This window comes from Hyalella azteca, unplaced genomic scaffold (genome assembly GCF_000764305.2).
Source record: "Hyalella azteca isolate HAZT.00-mixed unplaced genomic scaffold, Hazt_2.0.2 contig7540, whole genome shotgun sequence".
Lineage (NCBI taxonomy): Eukaryota > Metazoa > Arthropoda > Malacostraca > Amphipoda > Hyalellidae > Hyalella > Hyalella azteca.
In genome coordinates this window covers 231743-254474 of record NW_025937663.1, presented here as the reverse complement: position 1 = coordinate 254474, position 22732 = coordinate 231743, and the positions used below count along the sequence as shown (strand labels likewise).

Below are 22732 nucleotides of genomic sequence, written 5' to 3'. Positions count from 1 at the left end.
TGATTGGAATATGTAGGAGTAACGGATGGATTTAAATATTCTCATACCGTTGAATAATGTTGTACATCATGAAATAATTTAGAAATTAAATTTTATTTCATTATAAATGTTCTCATAAGATGAACTTGAGTAATTGCTTAAGCCAGTTTTAAATGCTTCTATTCTATCCATGTAGGAAACAATTTCACACACTTCTATAACGACAAGTTCTTAAAAGTATGGGCTTTTTTCTCATTTCTTAGTCAAATTTTGTTCTACAATAAAATAATTTTGAGTTCATTCAAGCCAATAATTCATATCAAAGCAGAACTTTGTATCGTGGGAGAAGTAGCAAATTCGTTTGATTTGCTAGCATCACATGCATGACTTTAGGCACCGAAGCGCTCAACTTTCAGCTACCGCCCACATTAATTTATCAGAGCGATGCCGAGCAAAGATCAAGGCCAGACGTGCAAGGTGATCGTCGGCTCCTTTGAAGAGTTTCTGACGATAAAACCAAATTGCTGGCGCAATATTCATCCGCAAATGAGAGAAGTTCTTTCTTTCTGCGATTGTCTGCCCCCGGAGGCATAAACAAGGGCTCCTCGCGCCTCAGTGCCAACTTTGTGGCAAATGTTCCGCAAGTTATAATTACAACGGGCAAATATCCCGAGACTTTAGCAGAAACTAAGGAATTGTGAAACTTTTCCTTGAATATTTTCGTGCACAGTAAAGGTTATATAATTTGTTACGTGATTTTGATAATGGGTGATTTAGATAATGAGAAAAAAATTCAAAATTCTTTGAACCATCGGCAAATGAAATGTACCCAGAAACAATTCATATGGTCCAAATTCCTATATTGGGCCTAAAATTAAATTTAATACCAAAAATGCAATGACAATGCGCAGGTTATGACAATAACATGTCAACAGGTCAAAAATAACTTAAATAGTTGAATCGCTCTTAACTTTTTACACTTGTATCAGCTACCATTTGAAGCCCAAGCTTCTGTGAAAAACTCCAAAGCTAAGTAGGTGGAGAGTTACCAAAAATTAATGAAATATGAATCACCCTGGGTTTGAAAAAGAGTATTTTGACGTTTTCCATCTAATTAACATGTAAATGAATTGTTTGTGTGTACCAAAATGAACTATAGAAATAGGATGAATTTTCGAGCAAAAGAATAAGAAATTCAATCTATGATTTATGTCATTTTTGGGATAGAAAAGATATTTGGCGAGGAAAAGGTATTCACGGTTCATATTTAAGGACGATGAATTTGCACCTTTCATAGCCTCACTGAAAATGACGGTAAATATAAGCAGACTCTTAAAATTTATAATAACTAAATGATGTATAATAACATAACATAAATTCATCATACTAAATAGCTCAACAAAAAGGAAACAATAAATCGATAGTCAAGATGATGCTCTCATTTAACGCTCAAAGACGATCATTGAAAGCTTGATGTCCATTGGCTTGAACTCTATCATATTTTAAAAACAAATATGCAACAAACAGGAAATACATCGTCTTTATTGTTCCAAAAATCAACATGACATACCGTGCGGAAACCAAAGAAAGGAAATTGCTCTGGAAAATCTTTGGACGCCGCAAGAAGAACTTGTTTGGCTTTTGGCCCAGCAACGCTGAGGCATCCTAAGTCTTCAGTGACGTTGCTGAAGCTCACGTTACGATGGCCCCATTTGAGGGCCTTGTCCCTCAGCCATCTGAGGACACGGCTTCATACAACATACATAATTATACAAAAATAACACCTACTGGCTCGTTATTTGAGGGCATTTTCCCTCGGCCATCTGAGGACATGGCTTCATTTAACATACATAATTATACTAAAATAACACCTACTGGCTCGTTAGTTGAGAGCCTTTTCCCTCGGCCATCTGAGGACACGGATTCACTCAACATACATAAATATACATAAATAACACCTACTGGCTCGTTATTTGAGAACCTTTTCCCTCGGCCATCTGAGGACACGGCTTCATACAACATACATAATTATACAAAAATAACACCTACTGGCTCGTTATTTAAGGGCATTTTCCCTCAGCCATCTGAGGACACGGCTTCATTCAACATACATAATTATACAAAAATAACACCTACTGGCGCATTATTTGAGGGCCTTGTCCCTCAGCCATCTGAGGACACGGCTTCATTCAACATACATAATTATACGAATATAACACCTATACCTGCTCGTTTTTTTGAGGGCCTTGTCCCTCAGCCATCTGAGGACACAGCTTCATACAACATACATAATTATACAAAAATAAAACCTACTAGCTCGTTATTGGAGAGCCTTTTCCTTCGGCCATCTGGGGAACCAGTTATATAAATGAAATGTTTATTTTAGGGCCAAGAAAATTTTCGGTGGGTGATATTTAAGAACCCTTTAGCGGAAACTACTAAACCCACATACCTGCATGAAAGTATTACATTCACAGCGCTAAAGTAAAATTGCAATTTTTATAGAGTTTGGGGGGAGATCCATCATTATTTGGGGAAGTTATCGGTTGGCTCCCTAATTTAAAAATAGCTGAACCCACGTACCTGAGTTTTGCAGTCACTGAGCAGTTGTTAAATTAGGACATTTCTCGAGTTTGGCTGCGATCCTCTTTCAGTCACTGCAGCTATCTGTTAATTACCTTATTCAGAAGCGACTAAACAAACAAATATTGATGTTAAAGTAACCGAGCACGTTTGTAATTAACTAATTTATTGGGTTTATTTACGAGGGATACAAGTTCATTTGCAGCAGTTCAGGCATATATACCAATTCAGACACGACTAAATATCGCGCACCTGAGACTATCACTGTCACTGTCACTGCGCCGTTAGAAAATTACAAAAGTTATTGAATTATATAAAGATTCGAGCTCATTTGGGACAGTTACCGGTTAGTTGCCTAATTCAGAAACGACCAAACCTGCATACCTGAAAATTACATTGAATAAAATCAAATTAACATATTTCTTGAGTTTGTGTAGACTAAACTTTATTTTACGCAGTTATCAGTAAATCACCTAACTCAGGAGCGACTGAATCAAGATACTTTTTAGAAACGACTGAACCTACATACATGAAATTTTTACAATCACTGCTCAGTTGTATAATTAAAAAATTTTTTAGTTTACGTCACGAATTTTCTTGATGGAGATATAATTTAATTTATGTCTGTCATCGTTCAATCATCTTATTCAGAACCGACTAAACGTATATACTCTAAATTTTTATCTTCACTGCCCACTTCTATATATGAATTCTCGAATTTGATGAAGATTCTACTTAGTTCGGGGCACATATCGGTTAGTTTCCTTATCCAAAAACGACTCAACATGCAATTTTTACCATCACAGCGCAGCTGGTAAAATAAACTTATAACTACAGTTTTTTAGAGATGGAAGTTCCTTTAGGGCATTCAACTGTTAATCACCTTATTCAGGAATGACAATACTTACATCATGAAATTTTTATTTTCACGACGCCATATTGAAGTTTTGAGATATAATTTTGAACATACCAAAATATAGACATGATCATTTTCAACTGAATCAGGGCGACAGCTTGTTTTGTCCTTTCGTGACACAGTCTCATGTTTATTTCAAACAGAAATATCAATACGCCATGATTAACTAATGCAAATCTGAAATGCATTTCGAGCTGGGGTTATTGACTCAAGGATTTATGTTTTTGCTTCGAAATTCGCCTGCAAATCCCTTTTAAAGTTTTAGCTATAATAGAGTTGAATAGATTCCTTGGGTTGTCGGAAAATCTTGTGATTAATTATTAGATTAATTGTTATTAGATTAATTGTCGGAAATTAATCTCAATTAACTATGAATGTTCATTATTTATTGAATTTACTATTTAGCCAAATGTTCATCGTAATGGTTTTGAAAGACATTAAACTTTAACATTAAATATTTTGAAAAAAATTAATTAATATGTAAGTAAAAAAAGTAATCTTTAACATCAAGGGTTCAACTGAAATAGGTTGAAATATATTATATTTCTCATGTTCAATCTTCATGCAACATTTAAATCTCATTGTAAATCCATTTTTCTGTATTAATTCGACACTTGGAAATTGGCGAGCTAAGCGAATTACTTAACAGTAAATGCAGTGACTGAGTAATTTAATATATCTACAATGTTCCATACATAAAATTATACATATCATTATATTCCATAGGTATACTATAAGTATATTATTCCATAAGTATTATTAGCGCATTTTCTCAATTATGGAAAAAATACCCTATTGTGCTCGTCATGTCCGTCCGTCTCTCGGTCCGTGACTTCACGTTTTCGTCGACGAGAAAATGCGCTCTCTGTCACTCACTGCAGTGAGTACTGAGTTATATTTTTGTTATAAATATCCACCTCTGCATCACCCTCACCTGAGATCATGAATCTCGGAGCCAGAACCTGTCACCACCAAGTACGTCTCAGGAGCAGTACACGTGACGGTCAACTCTGCGTATATCGTCCCTCTGGCGGTGAGCGCGTGAGTCACAACGCAGCGGCCTTCTCTGGGAAGTCTGTGGTATCCGGGGAAAAAACGGCAATCTAATAAAAATTTCTTGTGTTGAAATGATATGATTGAATTGAGTGAGTTGTGTGCTACGATCCTTTTTTTATAAAGAGTTTAGTGTAGAAATGATATGATTGAATTGAGTGAGTTGTGTGCGACGATCCTTTAGGTGGCTGGGTAAGAGTTTAGTGTAGAAATGATATGATTGAATTGAGTGAGTTGTGTGCTACGATCCTTTAGGTGGCTGGGTAAGAGTTTAGTGTAGAAATGATATGATTGAATTGAGTGAGTTGTGTGCTACGAGCCTTTAGGTGGCTGGGTAAGAGCTCTAGGAAATCTATGCTTTCAGAGTCAAAGATTCGCTGAGAAATTTCATAAAATCCTTCGTTGTGAAATTATTTGATTGAATCGAGCGAATTTTCTGCTACGATCCCTTAGGTGAGAAATACCTTTTCTGGGAAGTTCGTACACCAAAATAAAATTTTTCTTCGTAGAAGTTCGTACGCTAAAATAAAATGGGCAGTTTATATTGGTAAACATCTGAGATATTTTAGGTTTGTCCTGCAGATAGACCAATTGATAGGAAGAACAGAAGAAATTCGCGAGTATTTTTATTTACTTTGAGAAACCAGACCTGTTGGTTCTAAAACTTTGAAGAATGAAAACATTTTGTTTTCCAAGAATCTGCTGAAGCTTGCTGTCTTCCTGGTAAAACGTATCTAATTACTTCTAGGAGGCATCAAATCGAAAAAATGCACTTCTATACTCTTCAATGTTCTTTAACGTGCAGAGTAGTACTAATAAATATGAAAGCGATTTCTGCGTATACTATGACGGGAAACCAGTGCAAATCTATCTATCGATTTTTTTTATTTCACATGTCTTATTCAGGAGAAAATACTTCTCAATTGAATTCAAACGAATAGGAAGAAAATATTTGTATCGGTGAAACTTTACATCAATCCATAGCAATAATTAGGAGAAGAACTTCTCTCTACGTAAATATTTTCAATTCGGATAACATGCGATTCATGAAAAGTTTATGATTTCACTGAACGAAAATCACTCGCTTACTTTCATGGGCATTTATACAGAAAAAAGTTGTAAACATCGAATTAACTTTTCTAAGTAATATTTGCCTTATCAATTTTTAATTTATATTTTATGTGTGAAAATTCTTGATTTTATATTTTGCTGATATTTACCATTCACCAAGTTATCTTACGTGTTCGCTGTGACCATGTTCAAAAATGGTGCTGCGTCCGGTCCTTTTATTATGAATTTACCGAACGGCGTTAGATCGATGAGCCCAACGGCCTTGGTCACAAGTTGGTGTTCACGCATGACGGAGTCATGCCAATTTGTTCTGAAAATTTGTGAAAAGCTTCATGCTAGTTAGGTACAATTAAGCTGAGCCTGTGAAAAACAAACGTCCGAAATGTGGAATTTCACGTTTTTTTCGAAAATGAGTGAACAACTTCTACTACATATATATATATGTACCTACCACGCGGACAAAAAATGTTAGGACCATGAAACATATAACCATTGGGTTAAACGATAGAGAAAATCATCATGATATCTATTGTAGTATTATATACAATCGTTAAAGTTGTATCACTGATTGTCAAAATATTTTTCGATGAAAACAAGAAAAAACGTCAAAACGACAGCAACATTTCACTACTAGGAATCCCACCAAACAAATTCTTCTGCGCTGATATCCCATGCAATAGCTTATTTCTGTGATAACTCGCCCGTATCCCAAATAGATTCTATTCCTTTGAATTGTTATAGTGCTGATCGCAAGCGCCAACCCCTTACGATTTACAGCACAGCTTCCAAATCCATAAGCGCTCTGATGTACGTTCAAAATCCTGAACTGATCCTCCCTGGACTGATGCCGAGCTCTAAAGGATGCTCGAGAAACATCCTCATTTGCGGCGAGGATTGAAGGAATATCGTTCCCGAGACAGCTTACAGAAAGCGATGGCCTATTTTTAGCGATGTATATTGAGCATCAGTTTTGATTGCTATGGCAAGGCTATTCTCCTGTGTGGGTCGCATTGATGGCCTTCGAAACTCCCGATATTGCCTCTTATAGATAAAATATTGAATTATCTTTGAAGAAAACGCCGTATATTTCACGCAGCATGAAAAGATTGAGGCGTAAAATTTAATGTTGTGCACACCTATACGTGGGAAATTTATTAACTATTCAACTGACCTATGATACGCAGGTTTGTACTCTGGTTGATCATCTCCTCGTGCGAACCATGATGGTTGCTCCCAGCCAGCGTGCACGCTAAAATGCGCTCCTCGCTCCGTCTGATGACTCATGGCGGTTGACACGCGCTGGGTCGGCCGTCCTGAGGCCATTCGCAGGGTCAAAATTTTTAAAATTAACCCTTGCCACATCCCGGTCGCAAAATAATCGGTTTCATATTGTTCAGAAGAACGCTTCTAATATGTTTTCCGTAATAATGATTGCCAGTGATGCTCATGTAAATGATTATCGTATATATCGTTCAAAACCTTCAATAGATTATCGACCATTTGTTTGAAAAGCTCATATCTAATTTCTAGCTAAAATAATATATATTAGGATGAGCTTGATGTTTAGCCTGAGCGAAATATTTAATGCACTTTAATCAAACATATATAAGTAATACGTTGACGATATAATGAATTTACTTAGCGTTTTATTTGCTTTAAAATTCGCTGTGAACTGGTGATTTAAGAAGACTATAATAACCACCATTTATATAATGGGTATAAATAAGAATAAGAAGGATATAATAATAACTCGCCAGCAAACCGCTCGTCGTGTGGATAAACAGGATGGTTCTGCATGCCGTAAGACTCGCGGATTTTATCCACGACGTAAGCGTCCGTCACCCACGATCGTTTGAAGCGCCCGGGGTCAAATTCCGTGAGTTCGGCTTGAGGTTCGCCAGACATGATATAGTCGGCTAAATATTTACCGGCGCCGCCCGAGTGAATAATGCCATACCTGCTCATCGAAGAGTAAATACGGCATAATTCCCAGGCAAACTACTACTCACCAAACAGAAAAAATTCTTTGTGTGCTTAAATTTGTTAATCATGAGTGGAGGAAAACAAAGCGTGAGCATAATGCGGACGAACGCTTGAATTGAAAGGAGGTTCATGAAAATGACGCTTATCTTAACTAAACCAATGGCTATTCAGCGTGAAATGTAGCATTTAAATATATTAAATAATACTGAATATTAGATATTAAATTAAATATAATACAGAATTGATGGAAGAACATTTCTTGTTCGAGTGACATATGAACTCCTGAAAAAGACATGTTTCCGTATTGATATTAACTGAAGTTCATATAATATCACTTTTTCGCTTTTTAATACAGTCAGCTGATACAAGGAAAGAGAAAAAGGTAAAGATAAGGTATTTTTAGCGCTTCTTGAGAAAATAACATTATTTTTTAATCATTCAATGGATTGTAAAACTAGCTAAAAGTATTACTCTTATCATTAAGAATACAAATAAATTATACGAAGTTTTCTTAGGCAAACTCGTTGAAAAAATGTAATCTTAGAAGTGTAAAGGCCTAAACGATATCAATCATCACGGTTACCTCATTAAATTTTTTGTAACATTGATATATTTTATAATATTTCGAGTTAAAACTTACATATAAATAAAAATTTCTTCAAAAACTTGGACTGCAAGTGAAACTTTATGCAAATGATACCTAGTATCATTAGCAGCTTTTTATATCAGTACCTTTTAGGCAAAAATGTTTCTTATGTACAGCAAACGAGCTTAACTCCAACTAAGATTTCGACTTCTGAAATCGTCGCCAAAATTGTGAATAGGAAGGTTGCCAATTAACTGAATATTATCCTTTCTCCTGCAGTAAATGAAGCAATACTAATGATGCCGGAGTTTCCTTTGCATAAAACTTCTTCAGTCGCTCCTCTAATGAACTGGACTGACTCATTGTTAGTATTTTTTCTTGAGGATCACATTTAAATGACGTGGAGACTTTGAAGTCAGTCTCCGTCTGTTTCCAGGTCAATTTAAATTTTCTGTAATTTGGCAAATGCTTGTACTGGTCTATTGACGATAAGTTTCCGTTAACACATATTTGACTGATATCACGATCAGAATTCTGTTTTAATTCAGCCAATTCATTGTAAGTTTGGTTATATGGATGAATTTATCCAGGTAACACAAAACTTTTCATTTTAGGTTCATCTCCTTAGAAATGTTACACCTACATGTATTTTCAGTAAATCGACACTTGGCAAGGCGATATCAACATTTATATACATTTTCATCATAATTATCCCACTTTTCAATCAAAACACTCATCGTTCTCGCATAATTTGCTGAAATTGTATCTCTATTATCTATTTCCTCACCCAAATCCAACAGCAACCCATAGTCCAGGTTCGGTTAGCGGACCAACCATCGGCAGACCATCGGGCGTATAAGTGATCGGTCCATTAACAATACTCTGAATTTGTGCCGTCTTAAAACAGGGCAAGAGCTCCATTACTTGGGCCAAGTAGGGCTCGCTCCTGTCGAGGTCAGGCTCGAACAGTTGCTTCGAAAAATCTGCAGGTATAAATGTTCGATTAAAATAAATTGATCTCATTCAGTATTAGGGAAGCATAAAAACTTGTTAATAGGTTTCCATTATAATACATAATTTTTGTTTCATAATTTCTACCGTTTAAGATTTGATAAGTAGAGTGAAAATGAAAATAATTTGATCATTTCACCTTTTATTTTTTAGCTTCAATATTTTTCAATGCGATAATGAACGTACAGACCAACGTCATTATTCTGGAGATTTTATATTATGTTATTAACTATTAACTTATGTGGAACAAATTATTAGTCCGCTGGAAGTGAATAATAGAGAATATCCTTAGTAAATATTTATCCGCTGGAAGTCAATAATTTCGTTCTCAGAATATCCTTATGAAATAACATATCCCGTTTCTACGATCGAATAATATCAATTCTAGGCTATAATTAATGACCTTGCCCGAAGTTTTCTTTCAATATTCAAGCGAATTGGCAGCTCTATGATCTATAATGGAACGACAGTAATTATTGGCAATACTCAGCTACGCAAAGTTTTTCGTATCTTAATACGTATTGAAACCTGTATTTCCTTCCAGACAATAGAAATTCTTGGCGAGACTCACTTCCCAAGGCGTTTGCACTGGATTCTCAAGTAAATGGACAACTCAATACTATTTCTACTCTTGAACAATAGAATTTATTGGCGACACTCACCATTCGGGACGCCGTTCTTAAGCCATTGTTCATGTAGCTTCATCTCCTCTGGTTTCTCGTAGGCGCCCACGAGAAGCCCGCCGCGCTCCATGCGTATATACGCTGAAGCTTCCAAGTGCCGAAGAACTGGCATTTCTTTTTTAAGTTTCTGCAATTCAGGCACCGACGAAGTGACGATGTATTGATGTTCGACAGCGAGCAGCGGCAGATAATGACCCGTGAGCGCTCCGACCTCTTTTGCATGAAAGCCTTAAAATGGAAACAGAAATCACTTTTTATTTCCTGATAATAACGGCTGAGGTTGTTTAAAATGGAGCAGAGAATGAAACTACATTGTAAGTTATTATGGAAGAGAACTTACCGCTTAGAAATGCTTATAAAATAATATAGATGCATGAAAATAAGATTATAATCTATGCGCCTAGAAGGAAAAGCTACATTCGGACATATTTTTTTAAATGGCAAATAATTTAAAAACTATAAAAAATTTCCTCTGTTCAGGTAACCACAAGGAAATAATATTTTTCTAGAAGCACTTGAATGATTCTTGTGGCCACTCATGTTTCTGTTCACTTTAATAATATTTGCTCTACCTCAAACGTGAAACTAATTTCGAAAGGAAAATTGATTCTTATGCTGTATTTGTATCAGGACTTGTTCAATGGCTTGACACCGACACTGAAGGATAATATGGGCGTTAAAGCCCGGATCCTCTCACCCAGTGATGGAACGACCCGGAATGTGACTCCGGCTTATTTTTATGGCGTCTCTGCATGTATACTACCATATTTATATCCTGATGCTAATATTGTAGAAGAAATAGAATTATTGCTGTATATATACTTTTCAAGTTGCAATGTATTAGGCTTAGGGTTTTTTATTTTAGTTTTCAATCACTTTAGCCGTGACCTCCAGCAGTATTATGTTTTATTTATCATTGCGTCTTGTGTTCTTACCGTGGAGGTACGTTAATCGATAGCTCTGTGATTATATTTGTGATTGTTAAATTTTAAATTGAATCGTTTCGTGTCATTGATTATTTGTGCGTGTTAATTTGTTTATTATATATTCATATTCTAAAGTTATGTATTACAAGTGTTATTTTACTTCTATTTCTGTAAGGCCTCGACATTTGGAATTGAACTTAGGTTTGTGGTTTTGCTTCTATTTATTCATAGTTAATTATATATACTTTCAACTGTTTATTCATTAAAGAAAATCATTGGTCTAGAGTAGCTTTTTAATTAGTAGCTTTTTATTCGAATAACGCAACGGATGTTGTCTGAAGTAGTTAAATGGTGAAAAAGCTTCCCAAGAAAATTTTATGGCACTGTAAATGCAATATAAATCATCCCAAGAAGTAACTTTGAAATGCAATAACAACATTTTTTATCGTCAATCAAACTGTAGTGAAACCGACTCTTCGAAAAAAGTCTACGGTTTACGAAACTAAGATTTAAGTAACTGCGAAAACATGTTACTAGTGGGAAAAGTACTGCTCACTGTTCGATTCAGAATAGTTTTTTTACATTTAATTCGCATTTAGTATTGTAAATTTTTATAAATTTTAACAACGATCTAACGATTCGAATGAGATTTAAAATATTCATATGGTCAAGTTACCGGCATGAACAGTTCACTTTCACTCCTTGAGATTTTATCTTAAATAGTAAATACAATATTGAAACAATCGGTAATTAATTGAATTTACCATTAGAATGCTATTAAAAACTCAATAAGCCATATTCGACTTGTTCTATAGAGACAAAAGCATTTTACATTTCAATTCCCAATATGACAGAAAAAGTCAACAATCGAAGCGACGAGCGATTGCTTCAATGAGACTGTGACAAAGAAATTGAGACGAGCCTCGGTCTTCTTTCTGATTTATGGTCACGCGACGAGGTTTTTGACGGCTATTGAGAAGAACAGTTGGATTCCTTCCTCTATATGTCTGAGCTCACTCAATGAAGACTTTAACCCGGAAAAAAACAGACGCTCAGAGACTTTTTTGCGCAATGACTATTCGAGTCGAGAAGATAGATTTAGGAAGTTTTTCCCGTGAAAATTTTACTCATAGTTCGAGAAAAAAAAGGATCTTAATGAATAATTTTGTTGAATAGATTAATTTCGGATCACCTGGGAAGAGAGTCACCCGTTGAGAAGTCTAATCGATTTGCTGCCATTTGAATCTAACAGTCACATTTACTCAGGTAATACACTTTTAGAAAGCTCACGCAAGTAGTTTTAGATAATTAAAAGCCAGGATACCCTTGAGCCTAGGAGGTAGGTAACCGAATCAATAAGCGGACCACATTTCGACCCCGGAGTCGAAATTGCTGCTAACATCCAAACACTAGAAATTAAACATGGTTCACATTAGTCCCTAGGTTCACATTAGTCCCTATGGTGAATGAAAGTCTATCCCATTCAAGATTTAATTTAACAAAACGAGCCCAATGAAGGAGACTTCAATGTAAATGTGTCAATCTAACTTATATTCTACCAAATGTCAACTAAATATTGGTAAGATGAAAAAATATAACTCAGTACTCACTGCAGTAAGTGACAGAGAGCGTATTTTCTCCTCGACGAAAACGTGAAGTCACGGACAGACGGACGAACAGACGGACGGACAGACGGACAGGAGGAGCACAATAGCGCCTTTTTCCATCAATGAGAAAATGCGCTAAAATAGTCACATTAAATTCAAGATACTCCTTTCTTTTCGCTGTCATGTCAAATGCTACAGTAATCTCGATCCGCATCGCCTTATCAAACCAATTTTTCCCTTTACAAAAATATTCGCAACTTTGGAATGAAAACGCATCGATTGGCATTTACGATTAACCTGGCACTGTTAATCAGGTTATGAATAATCTGGCCCTGTAAATCAGTTTATTGTTAACCTGTATTTTCTCTTACCAGCCGCGTTGACGATGTGGGAGGCTGTGACTGTTCCTTTATTGGTCTCCACTCGCCAGCCTCCGCCCCCACTCCTGCTCAGGTCTTGTACCCGAACGCCTTGTCGTATGTTAGCTCCGTACCTTGCCAATATTCCCAGGATATAAATTTCCGGATCATCTTATAATTGAGAAAAGTACAATTGTTCGCCTCACAATAACAGTTACATTTTTTGCATGCAACATCCTAATATTTATGCTAATACGAACAATATTTAGCTCGTTTTTTTACAATATTACATTATTATTATTATTTTTTACAATATTACATTATTATTAATATTATTACGTACAATATTTTTAGCTCGTTTCAGAAAGCCCCGTATTTCCATCGCACTTGTTTAATTATTTTATGGTTTTGAAGGATTATGTTGTCGAATTTAATGTTAGCTCTTCAAAATTATTTAGGTTTTGCGGCTCAAAAATAATTGACTTGAAAGCTTGTCAAATTTATGGGGCTTACGTGTTTCTTCCATTATTATATGATTTGTATTTATGTAAATTCTATGAAATTAATTGAAAATTCATTTGACATCCGGGCTTATACTTTCAAAAAAAGTTGAGAGATCGTAAGTTCATCAGCCAATCATTGACGGCCTTTCAAGCAAAATCCACCAATCATAGACAAGAAAATACAGCGTAAGTACTTACGTTCACTTAGCGAGTTTTGAAGGTATGGCCCTTGAAAGATAACTCACTTTCTCGCAGCTTTGGCATAGGCTTGAGTAAGTGAGTATGGGTCGACGTGGCCATCAAACGTCTGCAAGCCTGCTTTGATCTGAAGAAAAATGCATGAATGGTAAACCGTCATATTCGTATAACCAAATTAAATCATTAGTTACGTTTCTCTAGGAATATCTTGGTTCAACCTCTCTGAAAGGCGATATAATATGGTTTATCATAAAAAGTGTTGAACTTTTAAAGAATGTACTTTCAATAACTGATGAAAGTACAGCAGCAAATGATTTCGGTGAGAAACAAAACAAGATTTCTATTTTTTCCAATCAAATCGCGACTCTACTACACCTGGTTAATTCTTCCTACACTTGCCTACTGGTCTCTAGATGTCCAGCAAACATTAAATAAATGAATGTCATGGTTAGTGTAGAGATGGTTAATAAACATGTTTTTTGCAATAAACAAGATGATCGGACGTAGATGTGATGAATTCAGAACCGATTTCCCGAACAGCAATTTACAATACAGGCAACATCATATATATTTTTTAATTTGTCAGTTGAACAGTTTTTACCAAGTCGCGTCTCGAGTAGCTTGGCGAGTGGCAAAGGTAAAAGTGTTCAGTGTCACGCATGCGTGCCTAATCATTATCATTCTTCAAGATGTGCTTTTTCAAAATAATCCATTATGCAAATAAGCAGAATTAAAAAGTTTAATTTCCATTCCATTCCAATTGAATGCAAAAGTTTCATACTCAACTAAAATCTCTTATCTTAATTTTTCATAGAGAAACTAAATTTCTGAGGAGACACGAGAAAATAACAAGTCGAATATTTCTTTCAAAAAATAAAATCCTTATTGGATAGAAAACGTGCAAAATAATTCAATTAACTTGTTCCCGATAAAGAAAATCTCGTACAACTTCAAACTCCTTTCAATAAATTTGTCTAGATGTCAGTAGACCTAACGGGGGGACGGAACACAAAGATTTATAGTGTCCGCTTCATCGCACCTGACCTCATAACTCATGCCGCGAAAGCTATTACAAAATGTTACACCAAACTAAAGCGTGGCGCAACGAGTCAGAGTTCAGGAACATGACAAATGTTGCACCTTGAATCCTTTGAGATATTGTAGAAGCGATGCAAATAAATGAATGATGATGAACTCTATGAAAGTCTCGGTGTCAGACTACACAAGTGGATCATACGTGAAGGAATTCATTCCGTTGTGATTTACATACTTGATTTTAACGCTCTATTACAAGAATTGCCTTGACTTCGACAAAAATATTTTATTGAATATCTCAAAATGCAGAATTATATTATCACATACTTATTTTAATGCGTGAATAAATGCATGGATAATGAGTAAAATAAACTTTATAATAGTTAATATTATTATCATGAGAGAAATTGGAATATTCTTATACCGCACATATAGAAAAGTTTCGATTTAATATTCTTCAACTGAAAATAATCAAACATTTCATACGCAAATGTATAATTGAACGAGGTAATATTTCTTGAATTAATGAATGTTATGTTTTTTTTTGTGCGTACGGAATCGAACTTTTGAGCAAGCAACACAAAGCACATGAGTGCTTTATTCTCATTACCTTGTCTTTAGCTAACAGAGGACATCGTTGTACGATTTCTTCAGGAGTAAGATATCTCAATGGATAGCCTTTGTTAGCGTTCCTGGAGACCTGGTACCTGTAACGGGTAATGTTCAATTATCTTCTTTCAATTATAGTCTTTCAATTACCTACCATTACCATAATAAATTTACATGATTAACCTGGGATTAGATATATTGTAAAACATTGCACAAAAAATACTGTTTGATCTTAAATTTAGAAGCCATTCTCAAGTTATGTCTTTAAGGCTTAAGCGAACAGCTGCTTTGTTAGGAACCTGTATAACCTTTTTATAACCTGTATAACCTGTATAACCTGTATAACCTGTATAACCTGTATAACCTTATATAACCTGTATTACCTGTAGGAACCACGTATAACCAATTATTTCCTTCTCTGTTCATCGCTTTCACGTTGATCTATTTGTTCCTGCTGAAAAATAATTATTCTAAAAAAAATAATTGTACTTATGTAGGCCATTAAAATTTTATGCCCATCTTTTATCTTACTAAATACTTTCATTTATAATTTGATATTAAAAACTCCAGGGATTCTAGGATTAACCTCATTTCTTCAGCTCGCAGGTCAGTTGTAGCGATGCGGATGCTGCCAGGCAAATGTAAATTAATTGCCTGTCCTGATTCTTCTTCCAGCTGAGAGAACAAATCGACACTGAGGGCAGACGAGTATAATATTAATGATGTAACGCCAACACAATTCCCAGTTTTAAACTCAGTGATGATGATTCTTCGCAGAATTAAAATTATTTAACTCAACAAACCCCCGCAAAAGTTGCAGTTTGCTCGTCTCTGTGCAAACTTTGCGGATAACGAGCGCGATATGAAGCTCTGTGTGAGATGGAGCTTGGAAGAGCTTTTGTTGAGGGAGATTGTGAATAATTTTTCAGTAGGTCATCCAGATTAATTTACTTTCGTCTGACTTTTGTGCTTCCATGACAAGCACGCTATGTTTTTTCCTCTTGCAATTCCATTGTACTTAAGGTGTACACATTAAGTGAGGTGTACACACATTACTTAATGTACATTTAATATTCATCGTATAAAAAGAAAGAATTGTTCAAATAGAATTTGAGGACGGACATTAAGTCCTGAAAATTGAAATGTATAACTTTCAATCTTGCGTTAGATATAAAATAACATAAAATAAATTTGTAAGATTTTGTGAGTTTCGATTCGAGTGCATGAGATCCTGATTTGATCGAATAAGAATAAACCAATAATAAAGTAAAACATGCCTATATTGGAGCAGGGGCTTGACATTGGCGTAAGGATGGAAATATGTGACAAGACCAGATAACATGCCTATATTGGTGCAGGGGCTTGACATTGGCGTAGGGATGGTGAGATGTGACAAGACCAGATAACATGCCTATATTTGTGCAGAGGCTTGACATTGGCGTAGGGATGGTAAGATGTGACAAGACCAGATAACATGCCTATATTGGTGCAGGGGCTTGACATTGGCGTAGGGATGGTAAGATGTGACAAGACCAGCTGCATGCCATGTAGACCCAGCCGTTAACTCTGACATCTCAAGCAGCAACACCGACTCGCATCCCTGGGAGACAAATTACTTCCATCGTTCATTCTGCGCTCTGATTTAAGCGCCTTATTTGTGGGCAATATGGTAATTGTTCTATAAATTCGGTTCGAAGACACACACAAACCATTCGGACATAAATTTTCTAACAATTCCGCTAATTTTTGACGAATAAAGGTTCCTTAGTGTAGCCAAATGTACATGTATATAAGCAAAAAATTAGTGCTGGAGATTTGAAGCAGTGCGACGCTTTTCGCTTCGTTGCTAAGTATTTAATATAAATATCTAGACAGATATAACAAGGGCTTTCTATAATTCATAATTTGTTCCCATTTAATTTGAACGGGCATTATAGCGGGACAACTACGCTCCAAACAAGAAAAGTTACTGGGTCTCTGCCCGCGGGCCCTATAACGTACGAGGATGAATCAAAATGGATCAGCGAATCTTCAGAGGCTACAAGATATATTTAAATCTCATGTAGAACCCGCAGCCACGACATAGGAGTATAAGCAAAATGCATATAGGTTTACGAGTACAGACATTATGCAAACACTAAATACTGATATTTACAGACATTACAAAGTATGGTAGGTCATGCAAAGGTAGGCTGCTTACTAGCAATCAGCTGCTTCCCGAGGAAACTACCTACGCATACTTTTTCTCTTCCGTCTCCGTTAAAAAGGTGCGGCGGCTGAAGAAAACTAATAGCGCGGCCAAAGCTGGCCCGCTACAGCAGGAGGACACATGATGGATCATTAAAGTTTCAGTTTCAATTCTTGGATCATTTATGTTTTAATTCAATAAGTTTCAATTAAAAAAAAATAATTGAAGGCCGAGAAGTAGATAGATTTAATTTTAGAACCATTTTGTATCAAACGAGGAGCTGTAATGGCTGTTGAGCACAGTTCTTTAGGCTGTTAGATCAGTGCAATCATAATATTTATCAAAATAATAATTTTCATTCATGCTGCTGACCTACTTCGAGTTTTGTCTTTAATTTTATTTAGAAGAAAATAAATATTATAATCAAAATTCATTTATTATTTAAGTTAATGCCGCATCGATTTGATTTCTTTAATATCTTTTTTGAATCAATTACGACTTATCGTCGTTCATTCTAATTTCTTAGAAGTCTCATTATTTTGGTATCGCGAAGAAACAAATTTAATTTTAGACAAAAATTTCATCGTGTGCAAAATCGTTTAAGATTTAATTTTTCCGTTGTGATTAGATTTACCGACATGTTTTCTCAGTAATAAGAGATCGTATTATAGTAGAGAGTGAATCGCAATTTAGTCATTTCGTAAAATTTTAAAATTTTGCAATTACATTCAGTGAGATGGTGAATAAATCCATATTATTCACATGAATGGAAAGTGGAAAATGTCAACATTCGTCACCAAAAGTGAATAATATACGTGTCACAAGCAAGGATCATCAGGAAAACAGTTAAAATATTAAATAGTATATTCTATTATGAATATGATTGTTCGTGGAATAATAATAATAATTTTATACATGTTATCATTTAAAATGATAAATTATTTATCCAAAAATGGAGGCAAATTTTATATTGTTTTTCATGAATGTCGTACAATACAATCTCCTGACGGTTGTAACTCTCAGTCTCAGATAATAAATACAGTGGAGTGTCTGGTGTTCTCTCTCACTAACATAACAATAAACCATGTGAAACAAATTCAGTACGGAGTTGAAGGAGAAACCAATATAGGTACTATGAAACATGATTTTGATGCATAAGAACAGCATATAACAAATCACAACACTGTAGGTCACCACTGCCTTCGTCCATGACAAGTTGAAGATGACAAATCGGAGCAATATTGTCAGAAACCTACTTCCCCAAAAAGGATACGTTGCTAGTGAGCGCAAAATGACTTGTACTGATGGTTGCCGCCACGTACGACAACTTTAATACGTTTTCTGTAGCGGACATTCGTCAGACAGTAACAACAGTCAATAGTTTACCTTTATGTTACCTTAAAAGTTTTGTTCCCGGAGATTGACATACGGCGCTATAGGGTTAAATCTTTTTCTTTTTATTTCTACCTTTTATGGTGGATCTTCTGTACTTTACACTGTCATTCTTGAAACAACTTTCGACAATCATTTTTCAATCGTTTCGGTAAATTTTCTAAATGGAATTTTAAGAATTTTTAATCCATTTAATTATTTTTTTTATATTCAATAAGCATCAGCGCATTCCCAGCAGTCCTTTCACGAATTTTTTTTAAAGATTTCCCATTCATATTTCCCTCCTTTATCTCACGCTCCTAAGCATTTTCTCACATTCATAAGCTTTCGACCAAAAATATTTCATTCATTTTGAAAATAATCAAAACATTTATCAAAATTTTAAGTGGGCCTCCTCTTTATAAAAAATGGAGCAGATCTCAAATACTACTTAAAATTAAGTTCCGCTCAACGTGTGTTGAAAGGAAGATTTCAAATGTCAATTTTATTTCAATTTAATTAAATAAAAAATTCAATCTACACAGATGAATAAATTCTCTGAATATATAAACGGGAAGATAGGGGAAGGAGAACAGAGGTCTTTTTAGCGCATTTTCTCATTTATGGAAAAAATGCACTATTGTGCTCGCCATGTCCGTCTGTCTGTCTGTCCGTCCATGACTTTCTGTCTGTCCATCCGTGACTTCACGTTTTCGTCGACGAGAAAATGCGCTCTCTGTCACTCACTGCGCAGTGAGTACTGAGCTATATTTTTTTTATTACAGCGTGCTTAATTGAACAAGGTTTCTTATAATTCTCAGTGCCTTTATTTGAGAATCACTACAACAGAGCAGGAAGAAACGGTCTTTCGCTCGGATAATTTTGTTTGGGATTTTGTTTGTTTAGGATTGCCATCATTTAGCTCTGTTGACATTGTCTAGAATGCTCAGTGTAAGTTATTCATAAAACGTAATAATATATAGCAGATTCAATATTAAGTACATTCAATTTATAACAAATATAACTTACAAAGATTTAATTACAATGTACATATTTCAAAATATGACTTTCTAAGAACTAATTATGATTTTAAAAATTTGAAATCGTGGACAACCACCTGTTTGGCGAGATGATACGCGAGGCTGGTACCGGCCACCCCTCCGCCAATCACAACCACATTCGCGTCGCCCGGCAGCTCCGGTGATCTTGAGTGCAACACGGGGGCAAAGTAATAAACTTAATTTTTAGATAGTAGAAATTTTGAATGTAGTACGTACAGAAAAAATTCGTAATCCATTAGGATTAAATATATATGCAATTTTTTTATTTAGACTGTATTCTGATTTTGAAGAAGAAAAAAAAAGTTTTTGTGTATCGACAGAAAAAGGATGTGTAAGGGCCGAAAATAAAATAGCGATATTAATTTCCAATAATATATGCAATCCGAAACTTATCGAAATAATATTTTATCGAAATAATATTATAATTTAATATCGAAATTTTTAATAAATTTGAAAACCACTTTACAACGTTAACACTTTCTCGTAAGGAAGCTTCTTAGAGAACGTTACTAATCAAATGTTCACTGTTCAGTTTGAATAACCGTTGTCTTCATTAAAGAAAATGACGTGCGACGCTGTGTGAAGCGTTTCTCAAATGACGAACGTAAATTAATTGTTCATTTCGTTTCTTTTCTTTCTCTGAATCCTCATTATGCAAATAAATAAGCGAATGGCCTGCGTCTCGGTAGGATCCTTGAAACGTGCCAGCGATGTTGCCGAGATACAGACGGACATGCAGCAGCACTTATCGTCTTCCGTATCCTCATTTTCAGCAAGACTGAGACGCTGTCAAATTTAACCTGGAACGCTAGATGGAAACCATTAGAAGCCGGACTCTAAATTCTTGCTCGTGTTCAATAATAGTGACAGAAACAAGAGTTGCATAGCTCTCAGTATGCAAGTGAACGCAATATCGCCCGGCAACACTTTACTTGGGATCCATTCCGCCGCTGCTGCGATAGCCACATACAAAGCCAAGCATCCAAATGCAGCAAAACAGACGTGAAATAATCGTATATGTATCGAGCACAAGCAGCTGTCGACTGATGACTATCCTCATGAAGATTGCTTGCTTCAAGCCGGTGATGTGGGATGAAATTAGAGCTCTATTGTTACGGTCGTGCGTTATCAAAGCCCAACAATGTTCGATGCCTCAACGTTAATTTGATCTCGCTACGAGCAAGTAAAGTTGGCATGGAATGCCCATTATGCAAACATACAAGATATTAAATGAAAATCTAAAATTAGTTCTCGAATTATATATTGGCAAGTTAATTTTTTTCTTGCATTCAATAATTAACGGAAGTGCAAACCTTTGACCAAGGATGCATAATTTAGGAACGTTGTTTATCGTCTTATTCAGCATGTGGATATTTTAATAAATGCGCAAGAGGTACAATTGTTCTCTGGAAACCGGCACTTGAATTATATATAAATGTTAGAGAACACTAAGCTCATAAATTTATCAGTGAGTCGTGTGCATTCATCTGGTGCAGCTTATGAGTATTGTAATCTATTGTAGTTTGTGACTGATTTTTGTGTGTTTTAAGACTTAATTTAAATTAAATTTAATTTAAGATCTGAACATTGCAATGGACAAGAGGTAATGGTGCACACACCAACAATACAGACCGTGTCGGGATACTTCTTGGACTTGAAATTATTTACATATTTTTTGGTGAAAATTATATTTGTCTATACTTTATTTAAACCGAAGTGAATAACTGGTTAATCATGACTAACCTTGGTTAATCATTAGGCATTGTAAAAAGTGAGAGAGAAGGCTGAATTAAGGTATTGAAAGTTTATTTCCCTTTTCGTCCCTTGACATCATATTGAATAATACAAAATTGTGCGTTAATTTGAATATCAGACAAGAAGTTATATGGGAGTTCCTTTGAATGTGTGTGTTGGGACGGGTCTCCCTTCAAATAACTAAAATAATGATCTTAATTTACGTCTATTAAACGAACCCTATTTGCATGATACCAGTAATTAAAAATTTTGTTTTTGGAATGTTAATTAGCGTTTTTTTATTATATTTTATTATACATGTAAGCAGCTCGATTAATAGCAATGCTGAATTCTGAATTCTTAAGATGGTTCTGAACTAAGATGGTTCTGAACTAAGATGGTTCTGAATTATTCTGTTTCCATCTTAGTTTGCTCACCTGGTCGACGCGAATCTTGTATGTCGGATCAGCGCTGGGATCGTCCGCAGACATTCATGGCGGAACTTCAATCGAGAAAGCGAGTTCGCTACAAGCGGCAGCCATGATGCCATGTCCAACGCTTATATTTGTGCTATTTGAACAACTTTTGCTGCAGTAACTTGTGAAATTATCTTCAGACAAGGCTTAAAAATAAAGCAGCGGAAGTGAGCAGTTGTCAAATAAGTTTTGAAAGAAATACGGGTTTGACTTTCGTTTGCGTTGCTGAAGGCCTATTTATATAATATCAAATTTTATATAAGCAATTGGAGTTTTTTAGGGTCAAGCAACGGTTAAATAATAAATACGGTGCTGCTGTTATCCCTAAAACATGTAATAGCCTTTTTCAATGCGTACAAATATCTGTAGAAGCCAACAAATACCGCAATGTTCTATGCGGAACTTAAATAATGCTAGGATTCAAATCAAAATCACGAAAAAGAAGAAGCAACGATATGAAACTACCGAAATCTATAGAAATTATAAATTGCAAGTTGTAGAAAGCAATAACGTCTAAACAGAGCCCGATTACAGCCAGTGGTACTTCACGGTAATTCTTTTTATTGCCTCGGTAAGGCAAGATTTAGTGTCGACTTCTCATATCACAGTGGCCATTATGACACTAAAGTGAACCTTGTAATGTACTGCAATCTACAGCTGCAAGGAATGAAAGAAGATAGAGAGCAAGTACTTATAATGAATTGATATGACATTATTCGATAAGCGTGTACACTGTTTGGTCAGTAACATCAAATAACAATGGGCGTTTTGTTGGAGGCACATTGTTTTACGAATATGTT

General features: G+C 35.4%; 1 protein-coding gene across 1 annotated transcript in view; it reads right to left on the bottom strand.

Moving 5' to 3' along the window:
• The window catches only part of LOC108669472 (dimethylglycine dehydrogenase, mitochondrial), a 29990-nt gene extending 7465 nt beyond the window's left edge, over positions 1–22525 (bottom strand). Inside the window, exons 1-14 of the mRNA XM_047881280.1 lie at positions 21894–22525; positions 19779–19866; positions 16581–16702; positions 15689–15796; positions 15104–15200; positions 13506–13585; positions 12770–12891; positions 9845–10093; positions 8959–9154; positions 7357–7559; positions 6774–6915; positions 5772–5912; positions 4413–4553; positions 1550–1715 (exon numbers count right to left, since the gene is read on the bottom strand). Of these exons, the coding sequence (XP_047737236.1) occupies positions 1550–1715; positions 4413–4553; positions 5772–5912; positions 6774–6915; positions 7357–7559; positions 8959–9154; positions 9845–10093; positions 12770–12891; positions 13506–13585; positions 15104–15200; positions 15689–15796; positions 16581–16702; positions 19779–19866; positions 21894–22006 (1968 nt within the window). The 5' untranslated portion in view covers positions 22007–22525. The remainder of the gene's footprint in view (positions 1–1549; positions 1716–4412; positions 4554–5771; positions 5913–6773; positions 6916–7356; positions 7560–8958; positions 9155–9844; positions 10094–12769; positions 12892–13505; positions 13586–15103; positions 15201–15688; positions 15797–16580; positions 16703–19778; positions 19867–21893) is intronic.
• Between the last annotated feature and the right edge of the window lie 207 nt (positions 22526–22732).